Genomic DNA, 16,205 nt, shown 5'->3' on the forward strand with positions numbered 1-16,205 from the left:
CTTCATGCGTGAGCAAACATTCGAAAGACAGAAGAGATGACCATCACTCGATTCTGAGAAGGCTTTGCTTTGGAAATTTGGACAGCACGGACGTCCCTTCCGCTGTGTCGCGGCATACGAGTAGACATCCGCAGCTTGTACTGTAATGTTGACAAAATACGGAGCGCCACGACCTCTACTAGAGATTGCGTTGGTATTGATGGATCGAGATACGACGTGTGCAGAGCAGAGACAAGAATTGAGACGTGAGGCTCGTAGAACGGTACTGAGTAGCTTTTCGTCTGAAAGGCCATAATCGACTTTTATATCTGCTCCTTCTACACAGAGCGATAGAAGAGAAAACACACGATCTCGCTCGATCGCGCATTCTTTCCATGCATAGTTGTTGAGAAGCTCTACAAGATGTTGATCTTGGCTTTTGTAGTGTCGAGTATTGGTGGCATATAATTCACCGAGCGCTCTGAAAGTCGGCCGGAAATTCCGCATTCTTGCGGAGTCCAGGGCAGTCAAATCAAATTCTGTATCATGTACCAGGAGACGCACGCGTTTTGCCAATGCTATCTCTTGTGTCACCCATGCGCGTGCCCAGTACCCGCGGACGGCTTCTTTCAACGCTGTTGATCGTTTGTTCCTTTTGCCACTTGGATTTCCACACAGACCCCAACAATCCGGGCGGACTGTGCTCATAAATAACCAGAGATAGAACCAAATATCAGCAGGTAAATGCCTCGCAGTATGCCGAGCGCGACTATCGATGCGAGGTATGATTTCCGCTGCTAGGCAATTATTTCCGAGCCACGCGATTACTTCTTTCGCTCTGGAATAAATGTTGCCCATTTGCTGCACTTGGTGATTTCTTTCAGGTGTGTTGGCTTGATCGATGCAAATTGCATCGATCCAGAGTCTACGCTTGGCATATTTCCTCCTCGCAACACAGAGAAAGTTATTCAGATTGCAGCGTACGTTGAAGGTCTTTCCGTTGACAAGGATCCGGAAAGGGCCTCCTCCATCGTGTTCTTGCCCCCAAACGTACGAAAGACATGTGTACTCTTCTAAGAACGTCGATTCGAACAAATGGAGCTGGACTGTGCCGTCGCTTGCAGTGTCCGGGTCTATCTCGATGAGCCGGATAGATGAGCCGGGGTTAGCGAGCGGTTGGTACCAGAACGTTTCGTCGCCGTCTGCGCTCTCACTGCATTTCGATTCCATTGAGACGAGAATCTAGGTGCGTGTGTGAATATCCCCGGAAACTTTGTAAAATGGAGAGGCTGGTGCGCGATGGGACGTGCTCAAGGGGTGGGGTAAGGCTGAGGCTGAGTGTGGAGGGGTGCGGCAACAGATTAGATCGCGAATATTCCGGCACCGGAATATTGTGCAACTTGATAATGGAAGACGACTGTGTTAAAGCTGATTCTGTCGCTAGAGTAACCTTTGGCCGTACTGCTTTGAAATGCCCTCTTTATATACTACGAGAGTTTTTATGGAACAGTCAGTCCAGAGGATGCAAGCTTACGATGAAATCGAAAGCCTTGTTCATCGCTCAAGTCTCGGACCGGAACGGAAACCTTCGAAACATCAACCATGCGCTTCCGTAAACAGCCGCCCCGAATGTCAACAGCCCAGCATATGTGCCGAATCCGACAAGGTACTTGGGCGCATCGTCGGCCGGAAACAAGTAGCTGCCATATATTTGCGCAAGATTTCCCATGCCATTGATCATAGCAAGGCAGATGGCTCGTGTCTCAGGATGCAGCGGCCCCAGGGACACCGAGGCGTACGAGAGAGCAAGTGGATTGGCAGTCCAAATCGCGCTGTTGATGAAACAAAGGAACACGTATCGTGGAATGTAAGCGTAAATGCCGGCGGTGAGCGCACAGAACAGCGCACCGAGTACCAATACGAGCATAGCCATTAGAGGGCGGTACGAAGGGATACGGTCGGCGACAATGCAGGTTGGTACGGCAATAGCGAAAGCAACCACGTATAGTGGCACGGTCATGTACCTGATATCCGTGAGAACCGTTCATTGATGGAAGGGCATGATGGCACTTACTGCGCTTCGGAGCCGGTATATCCTAGGCCTTGAACAAGTGTCGGATTGAAGTAACTCAAGCTGTAGCATCCGATGATGGTCATGTAACCGACGCATAGCCACCAAACCCGCCAGTTGCTGACCGCACTAACAAAGGCTCGCCAGTGTGAAATGGATGCGACTTCTCCATCTGCACTTCGACTTGTGATGCCGTCGGCTTGAAGTCTAGCTACTGCCAGCGCACGTTGTTCAGAAGAAAGTCGTTTCGTGGTAGCTGGATAATCGAGGAGGAAAAAGGGTGCGATGAGAGCACAACCAATAGTAGAAACGCCTTCAACAATGAACAGCCTATCAAGTTAGCCTCAAAGAGTTTGATTGACCGAAGAGAGCGTGTGCCTACCATTTCCAGCCTTGGATGCCATGAGCACCATCGAGTGAATCGACGATTGCGCCGGCGATGATGCCACCAAACGCACCGGACAGTATTCCAGCCGAAAGGAAGGTCATGAAACGTTTCGACTGCTCCTTTCTCCTGTACCAGGTTGAAATGATGAAGAGAATAGCTGGACTGAAGCCAGCCTCCATCATACCGAGAAGAAATCGCATACCGAGGAGCTGAGCTGGCGTCTTGACGAGCGCCATCAGCGTTGCCACTGTACCCCACAATACCATTAGAAAAGGGACGTAAAGTGAAGGACGCCACCGTGACATGATCATACTGTAGAGTATTAGCAATTGATTGCATATCAATCTCGATTAGAGACACTTACTTTGAAGGTATCTCTGCAATCACATATCCAACCTGGAAAACGACAATGGCGAGAAAGTACTGCGTCGAGCTGAGGCCGATATCCTTATCCATCCCAGCGACTTTGGCATTTCCCTAAGGCGCATATCAGATCAATTAGAGTATTTAAGAGCGCGAAAATACTTCCAAATGTAATCCAAAAGTAAAGCAGGTACAGTTCATACACAAAAACATATATCGTTTCGACTTGGTAATACGTGCAGGTGGTGTACTTACGATGTTGGTCCTGTCCATATAGCTGAAGCAGTATAGCACCCATATCGTGGGCATCAAAAACAAATCAATTTTCCGCACCAACTTCTTCTCCTCTTCGGTCCCCTCAATGAAACCAGACCAGTCGACATCTTTCTTCACTTCGAGAGCTGCAATATTGTCAACTGTCTCGACCCGACTCTTCTGTCCGTCGGTATGGGTAGCCATGATTGCACTCGTGAGATGGTGCGGAGGAAATGAATGCAAAGATCAGCTTCATATATGCAGCTCGTCGATCCGTTTATGAGAAATGCTGTAACAGCTCATCGCACCACCAATTTAGTGCGCATCAACGCCAGCATCCCGGCTTCCTCGTGCCGAATAGCGCCCTTTCTCCACGGGGAATTTCCCCGCAAACTCGGGTTTGGTTTCCCACGTCTGTAAGTGCGGCGATCTGCTGCGCGACTACTTCGCACTCCGCGTCATCATTCCTGATGTTGGTAGTCAAGGGTCGGAGACGCGATGGCTCCCCCGAAAAGAGTGGGGAAAGGACCGCTAGCGCTGATACACTACGAGTCCAGATACGAAAGTGGTGGCTACCAGACGCAAGTACACCGATGGAGAGCATCGGATCCTGGTTGCAAACATTAGTCGCGTAGTGAGCCTTGTATTCACTTCTCACAGCATCACGTCGCAGTGTTTTCCATAGTGTAAGGTTATCGAGTGAGTAAATTGAGCTCTGAAACTGCATCTATTCCGTCACACCTCGTGTTCTATGTCTGCGACTCTGGGCACCTTATGTAGCTTCAGGCCACAGAACTTGCCTATCAGTTCAATCTAAGCATAGTCAGCTTGCTGTGAGCTGGCCCAGTCTCATATGTATACTCACACATTGTTGTATGGTCTCAACGTCTTCTTTGCTCACTCCAATCCTTCTGGTACCTCTCAAATGCCAACCTGTCTCACGAGGCAGATTCTGAATCATAATACCGCCGAGTACTGTGAGCTCAGTTTCTACATCATTGAGAATGGTATGGTCGGACAGGTAAAGTCCGTAGCTGATGTTTTTGCTGATCCAATCTCGAAGCAAGTCAGTTCGCGATCACTAACCAAAGTGTGATCTTACCGAAGTCTTTCTGCGATGAAAGTGCGTTATCGATAGCACCTTGGTTGTGTCTGTAAAGTCTGTCCTGCCACGCGAATCCGCGTTTCCGGTTCTCTTCGTCGCACTGCCACCCCTCTCTGTCTAGACATCAACTTCTGAACGTACCCTCTTTCGTTCATCTTGATGCATACCTCGAGAATGAATAATCCTTGTCCTCAGGCGCTGTAATGGCATCGATGTCAAAGATTGCGTCTAGTGGCTTGCAAACGCCAGCAACAGATACCAGCTTGAGTAGAGTCTCGCGGATACGGCGCATCAATGCTTGTCGCTGCTCAGACGTTTTGTATTCCGGCCGCTTGATGAGTTCCTTGTACAAGAGCGGAGCGAATTCATGACCGCCGCCTGCAACCATGGCAGCGAACTGATCGGGTCAGCTTCTTGATGAAATTTTATTATAAGCCCTCACATACCGTAAGGACATACCATTTATCATCGCCAATGGTCGTCGACGGAAATTTCTCCTCAATTACCTCGAAGAGTGCCAGCGCTTCTTCTTCAGTCGGATCTCGTGGGACGTCAATTGCAGCCATGTTTACAGGAATTGGTTCACCAGTTCGTAACTATGTTGTGTTCAGGCTGGTGTGGTCAGGCTATTGCGACCATTGTTGGAGTATCTCGGCAATCGGTATCCAGCTTGGGGAAGGAGGTATGCTGATCCTCTCGGAACGCTTCCGTGAAAGGGCCGAATTAGGAACGAAGCGGGGTAGATCCCCACACCAGTGAATCGGAGAGATGGATTCCTCCCCGACGCGTCTATGATGACAACTCGTTTATTGGCGTTAGTTTGTTGGAACCTCGTGCGGCCGATTTTCACTCTTTGTTTCGTTTCATATAGATTGTTGAAAGAACTGACCAGCGAGGCAGTGTTTGTACATCACAAAGAGAAATACTCTTGATTGCGTTGAAGTAGCAAGATGGCATCTCCCTTCCAACTTCCCAACGGCAAGCCGAAGACGGTCATAGTAACAGGAGGCGCCGGCGGTATTGGAGCCCAGACCGTTCGCGCTTTCCACGAAAAAGGCTGCAACGTTGTCATCGCAGATCTGCCCTTCTCCAGAGATGCCGCTCACGAACTCATCTCTTCTCTGTCCAATTCCAGCCGCGCAATGTACTTCCCGTCCAACATTGCGGATTGGGAGAATATGCGTGCGCTATTCCGAGAGAGTAAGAAGATGTATGGACAAGTGGACATTGTGATTGCCAATGCAGGGATGATGGAGAGCAGTAACTTCTTTGATTTTGAGGAAGACGAAGGAGGAGAGTTGGTAGAGAGCAGAGATTCTCAGAGGGTGATCGATGTCAATCTGAAGGGAACGCTGAACAGTAAGATCCTAGATGCGTCAGACATTGGCGTAGCACACGCTAATAATATAAAGCTTTGCGATTGGCTATGCATTCGATGCGGTCGAATCCACTGGACTCTGATGGTGCGCGAGGTTCTATTATACTGATTGCCTCAACATCTGGTTACTTTGGAGGCACTGGGGTCGTCTCCTACATTTCGACCAAGCACGCAGTTGTAGGAGCAGCCCGTGCATCCCAACGCAAAGCGAAGGAGCTGAACATCCGTGTCAATGTGCTAGCGCCTTTTTTCACGCCCACTTATATCACAGGCCGCTATTCGGACGAGTGGAAGAAACGAGGCCTGCCAGCGAACACTGTCGAAGACGTTGCAAATGCGGTAATATCAACAAGTACAGACCCAGCGAGAAAGGGTCATCACGTTATGGTAAGTCTTGAACAGCTTCGCACAACAAGTGCACTACTCAAAATTACAGGTTGCTGGATCCTTCATCAAGGAGATCGAAATAGCCAGGACAGCCCTGACGAAACAGTGGCTAGGAGAAGATATCGCAGATGTCATGGCGAAAGGCGGCCAATTTTTTGATGACATGGGTGGCTATCCTATGCCGAAACCTAGAGAGTGATCTCAAGTATCTGCGGCAGACAGCCATGCTAAGCCTACGTTCCTGTGTAATCTTTGGAATCGCCTGTTTCAGCAAATGTCCCGATCATGTTACAGCGTTTGCTTTTCACGACGTGCCTCCAATCTCGGTGCTTCAGGTTGCCCGCTATTGCCAATGTGGGTACGCGTACGAAAGCTGCAGTTGGCTGCAGGGAAGCAAATCGTGGATTACGATACTTGTGATGACTTATGGTCGTGCGTCGAATACATCTTAATCATGCCCAGGTGATCTATGTTACTCTTTTATTACTCTCTTTGTTGTTTGGCGCTTCTTAATCTAAGCAGAGGGGCCTTAGTTCCTTCTTTGATTGGTCGTGAGGGCAGTCGCCTTGACCAAAGGTCGCACGATGCGTTGTGGCGTGAGGTGCGACTGCCTATGTGGCACGCCTTCACGGTGTTCAAGTCTGCGTTGCCCCTCGACAGCTGTCACGTTCCACAGACTGCGTCGTTGAAGTGGCTCCACGTCACACAGACCATGGAAATATAAGCTAGTATTCTTGATCGTTAGAATTTAGTGAGCACATCACCTTGGACAAAGAACCCTAAGCTGATCACTTTTCCAGAGCATCGACGTCGCGAGGTTCCTCCTACTATTAGCTCTCGCGCTATGACTACATGTGAAACTCCAACCATCACAAGCTGGCCGCAGCTGTCTACCGAACTGAAACTAGGATTTCTTTGGCACCTGCTGGCGGTAGATGTGGGGAACGAAGAGCAGGAAGTGACGCCCGCTGAGGAGTATGGCATAGGTCCCAAGCCAGAGACTAGCCAGGCATCGATCATTGAGTTCTGGCTAGTATTGATCGTCGTTGTGTATGCCTTTCCAGCGATCGTTACCTGCGTGGAGATCTTGAGCTTGGCGTAAATTTCGTGCATAAAGTGGGTGTTGCTGGGGACTAAGCGGCTCAATCGCGGCTGGGAAGAAGTTGGCGGTGGGTGAAGTTCCGAAATCTCACCATGTCGTTTCTACCTCTGCTCGCGCGCTTCCTTCTCATGCCGTATGTTGTCGTCGAACTTACTCTCCCCTTGACCATCGATATGCACTGTGTAAAGAATAAATTCCTAAGTTCCTACATGACCCTATTCTGTTGCAACATTCTCTTGGCCAACTATCAATTCAATCTGGGATTGCAGCAAATTGGCAGTCCCACCATCGTAATGGGCTCTCGCTCAAGTCTTTGAAAACAGCCTGTTCCGCAGAACTGTATGGGAATGTGATTTTAACCTCAATCGTTGTTCCATCTCGCAATCGCATAGTACCCTCGGTTTAGAAATTCGTCTTGTAGTGTTCGACACACACGCAGGTTCTTGCTTGTTCATTTATCAACACGTCCTTTCCAAGCGTGATATGGTAATCACCGCTTGGCTCATCTGCGGGTTTACTGATGTTCTCCACGCTCAATTGGATCTCGGCTTCGCCTGTCGCACAATGTGTGGGACAGTCTAGGTCCTCATCGCGCTCCCAAGGCTGGAAGACGGTCTCGAATGTCAATGACAAAGCCTTGGAGCTCTCCGCGTGATGCCTCGTCCAACCTTGGGTCGAAAATAAACCGCTGTTTGAATGCTTCGGAATCACTTTTCCGCCCCGAATCGAACATTCCGCGAGAAGCCTATAGTCGATGGAAGAATTGCGATTTTCATCAATGTTAGCGGAGTACCACATTCCTGAAATCCGGATAGTGGTGCTCATCTGGTACAGATTTTGATAACTTAAGTCTCTTTGGAGACTTCGATAAAATTGTAGAAGTTCAAACGTCTGTTGTTCTCAGGGCGAAACAAGGGCGGCGCGTACTGTCTCCAAGTCCGCCTTTCATTCTTGATCAGTGCTCGTGATTCTTTGTGTTTCTTCTTGCGACTTTTTTTTCTCCTCGCGTTGGTGAAAATTTAGTGTCGCCCTTAAGTTTATCGCAGCTTCCTCTGATATCAGCCCTTCTTCCAATAGTGACTGCTCTTTGGTCTCCTCCGCTGCTCCCTCATTCAAGGTACTTCTTTGGGTCTTCGCCTCAATACTCGTACACATCCACTCTATCTCTGGGGACGCCATCATGATGGGGCAACGAGTTGAAGCTACAAGGTTTGGTTATGCTGATATTTGTAGGTAAATTCGGATGTGTTAGAAGTGAATGTCGAGATTAAGCTAGAACTTAGGAGATTGTGGGTTCAAAACCGGAGTAAAAGAAAGGATGTGGGCAATTATAAAGGCTTCATCGTGGCTTAGTTCGCTGGCATCGTGCGAGCACAAGTCCTAGGGCGAGCCTTAGCAACGCCACTATGTCTGGAGAGCCTTATAATTATCCGAGAAGTACCCCTGTGATGCACCACATACAATCTGAGCCATTTGCAGTGAAAGTCACATTACAAGATCAGCAGACATGCAGACCAACACGTAAATTAATTCACATACGGTGTCACACTAAGATTAGAAGATCTTAGACTTGCATTGTGGACACACTTAGAGTACAAGGGATCTAACTCTTTGTTTAGTCGCTATATAAAGAATCTTTATCTATAGTAGCATTCTCTATCTTCAGAACTATATTATAAAATTCTAAGTTGGTTTATATAATTATTGTTTCGCATACTGGAGCTTCATGAAACAATCCACTCGACCGACTGTAATATCGCACTGAAACGCGATATGTGCATCTCGGGAGATTCCCACGACGAATGTCGCCCATTAACAACACCGCAATACCCTAAATTCCCGGCGAACTACGCGAACGATCTTCCCTATGGCATCACTCTAGCAAATCTCGAAAAGGAATGTGTATGTTCGAACTGTGTACCAGATCTCTGGAAAAATATCTGCTTAAGCATGGCTCTAATTTCCGGCCGATTTCGTACAATGAACGAGAGAGTGTATGGGCTCCTCTACCCATAGAAAGGGCTTATGACGTTCTGGATGTCATGATGCATATTATAGCGTACTGGGACGATTTGAATAGAAGTTCTTTTTCACCATTTCAGGAACAGGTCTTACAAGAAGTGAGCGAAGCTACGAAAGAGTTGGAGGAAATGGCCTGACATTAATCGACTGTGCAAGCCGCTCGATACGATTTTCTTTCAGCGCTGTCTAGATCGTATCTACGAATACGCATGGGTTACCCACATGGATAATTCCAATAGACTCAATGCATACGGAGCCCACAACTCTTTTCCCGCATCACAGTACTACGTTGATCAAATCTTCGTTCTTCCAACCGGCATCCAAAATCCTGCACGGATAGCAGGCTCGTCTCAGAAGTTGAGGAAGAAGACACACTCCAGCACATGCTTGCAACTATCCTTCACGAGCAACTCCATCAGCTCCTGGCCTATTATTGCTGTCGCGGTAGTTTTAAGAAGGCTAACAAAGACCATGTTTGGCCCGTGCTTGGAGAAGCTCGCGAAGAGTCTACAGATGACGAAGACCAATTGTTACTTTGCAATCACCTGTCTGCCCGCACGATCGATTTTTTGACACCGTGCAATACGAAGGGAAAAAGAAATCTGTCGGACCTTACGTCGGACATGGACCAGCGTTCCAAACGCTATCTCAGCAACTTGGAGAAGTCGTGACCGAAGTATTGAAGCTCACGAAACCGCTAGTTTTGGGACAGATCGTATTTGAATGCAAGTGCGATCATTCAAGGCCTTCAAAATGTCTGTCTCACTGTTGCCCCAGCTATGGGTGAATGCAAAGTGATTCCAAGTGGGAGTTAGATAATTCGCTGTCAGCGTTTAGTTAGCTCCATCATTAAGAGATCTATGAAGTAGAGAATCACTAGGTGGGGGTTTTTAGCTTCAGAACTTTTGTATCCGCCATGGTTTCAATTCTTCGGTCGATGACTGGGCCCAGGTGCTACACAACTATAAATGTACTGTACATCCATGCCTCCCGGAACACCCAGCGTACCGGAACAAAATCCTCTTCTGAAGCCTTTTGCAGAGACTTGCCCAGATTTATAGAACTTAAAATTGCGCATTTGCATAGCGCAGCCTACACTTACTATTCTACAGCATATTACTTAAGAAGAGACAATATTTTAAGCATGCTGTTGCTTGTTCTGCTCGCGGCTACTTTTCGTGTCTCAACTTGCGGCTCCTGCCTCGGTAGCTAATTCAGAACATACTGCAATCCGGAGGTCAGAGATAGAATAACGACTCAGTAACTACAATATCATAGATTTTGGATATTTTAACGCGAATAATGGCGAAGTCCGAATGCTCCGAAGGATGGGGGTCTTCTCGAGCCTAAGGGACTAGCGGCAATGGCTGCATTATGTCCTGTATTTTAAAACCACGCTATGCTTAATCTGCTAGCATTCTGGCAGACGAGGATTCCAGCGATTAATGTGTCCTTTTCTATTGCTACTCGTGCCTTTATTGTCTGTTTAAAAGCTATGGGCACTACAAATGCAGAGATCAATCATATTACTCATGTTCCTATACGGTCAATTCGATCAATCTATTCACGGGCAATTAAACGAGGTTTTGATCCAGATGAAAGGCCTTTGCAAGTTCAAAATAGCTATCTTGAAGATGCTCCACGATCTGGCAGGCCAACAAAACAACCTAATATCTCTGAAAGTGTGATTAACTCTGTACGCACTGATCGCTATGGGCGAGAGAAATCTTGTGCTGATCTTGCTGGGGACCTTAGTCAAAAGGGAGTGAATGTATCATCTACAACAGTTTGGCGGGTCCTCAAGATTGCAGGATTCAAGAAGACAAAACCAACGAGGAAGCCTGGACTGACGGAGAAGATGAGGGCAGAGAGGCTAAACTGGTGTCTTCAACATAAAGATTGGACTATAGAGGACTGGAAGAATGTGATCTGGTCTGATGAAACCTCTGTTGTTTTACTCCATAGACGTGGAGGCTATCGAGTTTGGCGCAAAGTAGATGAAGCCTCTGTAAGAAGCTGTATTCGAGAGATGTGGAAAGGCTACTCTGAGTTCATGTTTTGGGGCTGCTTTTCATATGATGAGAAGGGACCTTGTCATTGCTTGCTACCAGAGACAAAGGCAGAGAAAGAGGAGGCTACAAAGGAGATTGAGAGATTGAATCAAGAACTTGAACCTATCATGAAAGAGAAATGGGAGATAGAAAATGGCATGCGGCGTCTGTCTCTACGTACCCAACCTGGGCGGCAACCTCAATGGAAATGGACAAAAAGGAATGGCAAGTTATCACGAGGATCTGGATCTGGAATTGATTGGTATTGTTATCAATCTAAAATCCTACTTCTAAAGCTCTTCCCCTTTGCACAATCTTGTCAAAAGAAAAGGCCAGCAATAATAGTCCAAGAAGATAAGGCTCCTTCATATAGTCACTATGCACAAAGCTATATCTATAGCCTACAAGAGATAGAGAGGCTTCTTTGGTGTGGGAACTCACCAGATCTTAATGCAATTAAGCCTTGTTGATTTTGGATGAAAAGAGAAACTACAAAGAAAGGAGCTCCAAAGTCTAGAGCTGAGGCAATTCATGTATGGGAGAAGTGTTGGAAGGATCTACCTCAGGATAAGATTCAGGCTTGGATTGAGCGCATCCCAATTCATATTCAAAAGATCATTGAGCTAGAAGGAGGTAATGAGTACAAGGAGGGCAGAGATCGTTCATGGACATAGATTCATAGATCCCCTATCAAACCCCCTGTCAAACCCCCTGTCAAAACCGGAGTCAATTACCCCATTGAGTTTACGGCTGAGAACCCCTTCCGCCAAGGTGCCGGGGGGGGGGCAAGAACTTTTGAAATGCACCTCCGTAGTTGGGGACAGATCTTGGTCTTGTTTTGTGCATTAACACAGTAGGTGATCGGGCTAGTCTTCAAACGTGCATGAACCTCTGCTACTTACGTAAAAACATCCTTTGCACGAAGTACTACTCCATGGTATCGGGGAAATGGATGAAGAGAAAAGGCCAAGGCCACTAGTACCTTACCCTGTCCGAAGAAGATGCAGCCTCACGAGCCGTGCTACAACTTACCCCGCCTAGGGCTTCAGTCAGTCTTCATCATCAACCCAAGAATACAGCGACCGTCGGCAGCCTCAGCTCGCGACATGTTGCCACAATTTCCTGCTGGTACCTGAGCTGGTGCATCTGTTTGTCATTCTTGTATGCTGACCATCCATCAGTAGCACGATAACAGCCAGCAGATAGCAAGCGCCTACGCGACTAGGCTACGAAGCTCAGCCTCACGAGTCCCGTTCTTATCACCCATGTTTACCACGTCTACATTACCCCATGCGGCTCCTGCAGTACAGCGAGAGCGGAGAGCTTAGTATACATAGCTTCGACGATGGCGCAATACCTCCCTATGCGATACTTTCACACACCTGGGGAGCAGATGGAGACGAGGTGTCGTTCGCCGACGTCGAAACAGGCGATAGTAGGACTAAGCCAGGCTATAGAAAGATTATCTTCTGCGGAGAACGGGCACGGGATAACGGGTTAGAATACTTTTGGATTGACACCTGTTGCATCAACAAACTAAATAGGGCTGAATTATCCTACGCCATCAACTCTATGTTTCGCTGGTACCAGAACGCAGTAAAATGCTACGTTTATCTGTTAGATGTTCCATCAGAGAAGCGGAAAGTAAGCGATGAATACACCAGAACTTGGGAGCAAGACTTCCGAGCGAGTAATTGGTTCACTCGGGGCTGGACTCTCCAGGAGCTTCTTGCCCCAAGCGCGGTCGAGTTCTTCTGTAGTGAAGGCAAGTTGCTAGACAATAAGATATCACTGGCGCAGCAAATTCATGAGATAACCGGGATCCCCAAATTAGCAATTACGGGAACGCGACTATCTGAGTTCTCCATCAATGAACGACTATTATGGATACAGCACCACCAGACTAAGTTTGAAGAAGACAAAATATACTTATTGTTGGGCATTCTCAACGTTTATATAACTCCTTTCTACGGAGAAGGAACCACAAGTGCATTCTAGCGGCTCCGTGAGGAAGTTAGTAAGCTGGACAGATATATCCAAGACGTACGCCTTATAGATCCACTTGACGACAAGAAGCGCATCATTAACACAAAGGGAGGCCTACTGGAGGGGTCGTACCGCTGGGTCTTGAACAATCCTAGCTTCAAGAAATGGCGTAGTGATTCACAAGGCCGATTGCTGTGGATTAAAGGTGATCCCAGTAAAGGAAAGACAATGCTACTTTGCGGTCTTACCGATGAACTCAAAAAGTCGAGCTCCCACAGCCTATCCTTCTTCTTCTACCAAGGTACAAACTTGGCTCTCAACAACGCCACTGCTGTGCTACGCGGCCTACTCTTCTCGCTCGTTAGCCAGCAGCCGTCGTTGGCGTCGCACCTGCGGAAGAGGTACGATCAAGTAGGCCAATCCCTTTTCGAAGATACGAATGCTTGGATTGCCATGTCAGAGATGTTTACGAGCATTATACTTGACCCTGACCTACCTAGTTGTCGACGCCCTTAATGAATGCATCGCAGATTTGCCTAAGCTTTTAGACTTAATCATCTTTACCTTATCGTCATCAAACCGCATCAAGTGGCTCCTGTCGAGCCGGAACGAACTTCCCATCAAACAAAAGCTAAAGTCGATCAACGCTCAGGCAAGGCTCAGCCTAGAGCTAAAAGAGAACGCGGAACAGGTCACTCATGCTGTCAACATGTATATCGACGAGAAGCTGTCCTATATCGAGTCACTTGAGGATGCTACCCTACGAAGTCAAGTGCGAGAGGTTTTGCGACAGAAAGCGAATGGCACGTTCCTATAGGTAGCCCTCGTTGTGCAAGAGCTCGAAAAGCCTAAGAGCTGGGACCCACTAGAGGTGGTACAAGAGGCTCCAGTCGGGCTACATCAGCTGTATGATCGTATGGTAGATCAGATTCAGAAGCTTCCGAAGAGGAACTTAGAGAAGTGCCAATTACTACTTTCCACCATCTCAGTCGCGTACCGCCCGCTTCATTTAGCTGAGCTTGGCAGCTTGTGTAAACTGTCAGGCCAAGTATCGACGCTAATTAGAAACACGAGAACGCTTATAGCCATGTGCGGCTCATTCCTCACCATTCGCGATAATCAGGTCTACCTTATCCACCAATCAGTCAAAGACTACATAAGCGATGAGGCACGGGCTACAGTCTTCCGTCACAAAGGCGAGGTCCACTACGACATATTCTCTCAGTCACTCAAGCTAATGTCTAGTACCCTGAAACGTAACATATATGGCCTAAATGCTCCAGGATTTCCAATTAATGAAGTCATAACGCCGACCACCAACCCGCTTACGACAACGCGATACTCATGCATTCACTGGATTGACCACCTCTGCGAGTCTACTATGAACGAAAGCGCACGTTGCAACAAAGATCTACAAGATGGTGGTGCAATCTATGTGTTCCTTCAAACATTCTATCTATATTGGCTAGAGGCGCTCAGCCTTTGCAAGGGTATACCAAAGGGAGTAGTATTAATGGCAGAACTTGAAGCTCTTATTTATATAAAGTATCAAGTCCTGCATACATAAAGAGAAGACTAATGTTACCTAGAAACGAACAGGCACTCCTATATTACTTGATCTAGTGAAGGACGCACGTCGCTTTATCATGTATTTTAAAGGGGCGATAGAGGCAGCGCCTCTCCAAGCATATGTGTCAGCTATGGTCTTTAGCCCGAGGCTTAGTTTGGTCCGGAAGTTTTTCGAGAGGGAGGCACCGCCATGGGTCTCTATAAAGCCACCGATGACAGAGGACTGGAGCGCGTGCCTGCAGACGCTCGAGGGCCATAGCGGTGGGGTCAGGTCGGTAGCCTTCTCTCCCGACTCGAGGCGGCTGGCGTCGACGTCAGTAGACAAGACGGTCAAGGTCTGAGACGCAGGCAGCGGCGCGTGCCTGCAGACACTCGAGGGCTATAGCGATGTGGCCTTCTCTCCCGACTCGAGGCGGCTGGCGTCGGCGTCGCTCAACAGCACGGTCAAGGTCTGGGACGCAGGCAGCGGCGCGTGCCTGCAGACGCTCGAGGGCCATAGCGGTGGGGTCAGGTCGGTAGCCTTCTCTCCTGACTCGAGGCGGCTGGCGTCGGTGTCGTTCAACAGCACGGTCAAGGTCTGGGACGCAGGCAGCGGCGCGTGCCTACAGACACTCGAGATCGGCCTTTCACTTCCTTCCGTGTCTTTTAATGCTTCTGGCTCCGGCCTTTTAACAAACACTGGTGTTATCAACCTTGGTCCACTATTATCATCGAACATCACCACCGCCACCCAAGAGCTTGAATCCCCTGAATACCAAGCCACTGCACTAAGCTCAGATAAAACATGGATAACGTATAATTTAGAGAACGTAGTTTGGCTACCTTCAGAGTACCGCCCTTACTGTTCTACTATCTCTAAGAGTCTTATTGGTATAGGTGTAGGGACTGGAAGGGTGTGGATATGCGATATTAAACCCTACAATTACTAGAACTGCGCAACACTAATAGTTGAGAAATAAGGACTTTGTTTTTGTTCTCTTATATTTATTATACTCTCTAATTGTGAGGGGTCTAGGGAGAGTTATGAATATATAGCTAACTAATTTGCCACGCCAAACCTTTGAGATGTCTTTAAATTCAAGCTCATGTTATTCTTACTATAGTTCCTAGAAAAGCGGATACTATAGGTGTCCAGTTACATGGTCATTGGCACTACGAGGTGGCTGGCGCACCTGTACCTATTCCTAAAACGGGGTTCTCCCTTGCTTGGAAGGCATGTGAGCAAGAAAACAAGAAACCATCTAGACGACCAGCACTCAACGAACAATCGATCATCACTTTTCATCAGATACTTGACGATAATCACGCGATTATCTGACAATAGGTGAGCTTTGTCACGGTAACCTCAGAGGCTACCTGACAAGCATGGATATACTGCTGGCAGCAGTATATCTTAGAGATGTCGCGCGCTGGCAGCCAGCCAATAGATTATTAGACGGGTGACCCGTCTGCTAGCTGATTGGTCAAAACATGGCGCTAGCCACCCTTGGCAAGGGCGTGCGACGAAGCGAGAAGATAGATCCACGCCGGATGGGGGGGAGAGGACCTT

The 16,205-nt window shown here is 47.9% G+C and overlaps 6 protein-coding genes across 6 annotated transcripts; 3 read left to right on the forward strand and 3 right to left on the reverse strand.

Annotated features, from left to right (window-relative positions):
* Window positions 1–291: 291 nt before the first annotated feature.
* On the reverse strand, window positions 292–1,209 carry CC84DRAFT_1090704 (uncharacterized protein; the record flags this gene model as incomplete). Its single annotated transcript, XM_018174367.1, has 1 exon — window positions 292–1,209. A coding segment is annotated over one exon (918 nt), but the record flags the coding sequence as incomplete, so codon positions are not given.
* Window positions 1,210–1,540: 331 nt separating this feature from the next.
* CC84DRAFT_1245553 (putative vitamin H transporter) lies at window positions 1,541–3,260 on the reverse strand (the record flags this gene model as incomplete). The annotated part of the gene is made up of 5 exons (XM_018184185.1): window positions 1,541–2,003; window positions 2,054–2,380; window positions 2,433–2,750; window positions 2,803–2,915; window positions 3,057–3,260. The coding sequence occupies 5 exons, from the start codon at window positions 3,258–3,260 to the stop codon at window positions 1,541–1,543; spliced, it is 1,425 nt and encodes a 474-aa protein (XP_018036710.1).
* Window positions 3,261–3,766: 506 nt separating this feature from the next.
* Window positions 3,767–4,835, reverse strand: CC84DRAFT_1146375 (uncharacterized protein). Its single transcript, XM_018176551.1, has 5 exons — window positions 4,608–4,835; window positions 4,329–4,558; window positions 4,159–4,274; window positions 3,922–4,112; window positions 3,767–3,869 (listed from the first exon to the last, which is right to left on the reverse strand). The coding sequence occupies exons 1-5, from the start codon at window positions 4,725–4,727 to the stop codon at window positions 3,792–3,794; spliced, it is 735 nt and encodes a 244-aa protein (XP_018036711.1). The 5' UTR covers window positions 4,728–4,835; the 3' UTR covers window positions 3,767–3,791.
* Window positions 4,836–4,996: 161 nt separating this feature from the next.
* CC84DRAFT_1196404 (NAD(P)-binding protein) lies at window positions 4,997–6,125 on the forward strand (the record flags this gene model as incomplete). Its single annotated transcript, XM_018181457.1, has 3 exons — window positions 4,997–5,520; window positions 5,634–5,926; window positions 5,976–6,125. The coding sequence occupies exons 1-3, from the start codon at window positions 5,112–5,114 to the stop codon at window positions 6,123–6,125; spliced, it is 852 nt and encodes a 283-aa protein (XP_018036712.1). The 5' UTR covers window positions 4,997–5,111.
* A 2,676-nt stretch (window positions 6,126–8,801) lies between these two features.
* CC84DRAFT_1176361 (uncharacterized protein) lies at window positions 8,802–9,623 on the forward strand (the record flags this gene model as incomplete). The annotated part of the gene is made up of 2 exons (XM_018180215.1): window positions 8,802–8,930; window positions 9,231–9,623. The coding sequence occupies 2 exons, from the start codon at window positions 8,802–8,804 to the stop codon at window positions 9,621–9,623; spliced, it is 522 nt and encodes a 173-aa protein (XP_018036713.1).
* A 2,768-nt stretch (window positions 9,624–12,391) lies between these two features.
* Window positions 12,392–14,997, forward strand: CC84DRAFT_1187273 (HET-domain-containing protein; the record flags this gene model as incomplete). The annotated part of the gene is made up of 5 exons (XM_018180917.1): window positions 12,392–13,088; window positions 13,143–13,488; window positions 13,550–13,868; window positions 13,905–14,577; window positions 14,711–14,997. The coding sequence occupies 5 exons, from the start codon at window positions 12,392–12,394 to the stop codon at window positions 14,995–14,997; spliced, it is 2,322 nt and encodes a 773-aa protein (XP_018036714.1).
* Between the last annotated feature and the right edge of the window lie 1,208 nt (window positions 14,998–16,205).

The sequence above is a fragment of the Paraphaeosphaeria sporulosa genome, assembly GCF_001642045.1.
Source record: "Paraphaeosphaeria sporulosa strain AP3s5-JAC2a unplaced genomic scaffold CC84scaffold_5, whole genome shotgun sequence".
Lineage (NCBI taxonomy): Eukaryota > Fungi > Ascomycota > Dothideomycetes > Pleosporales > Didymosphaeriaceae > Paraphaeosphaeria > Paraphaeosphaeria sporulosa.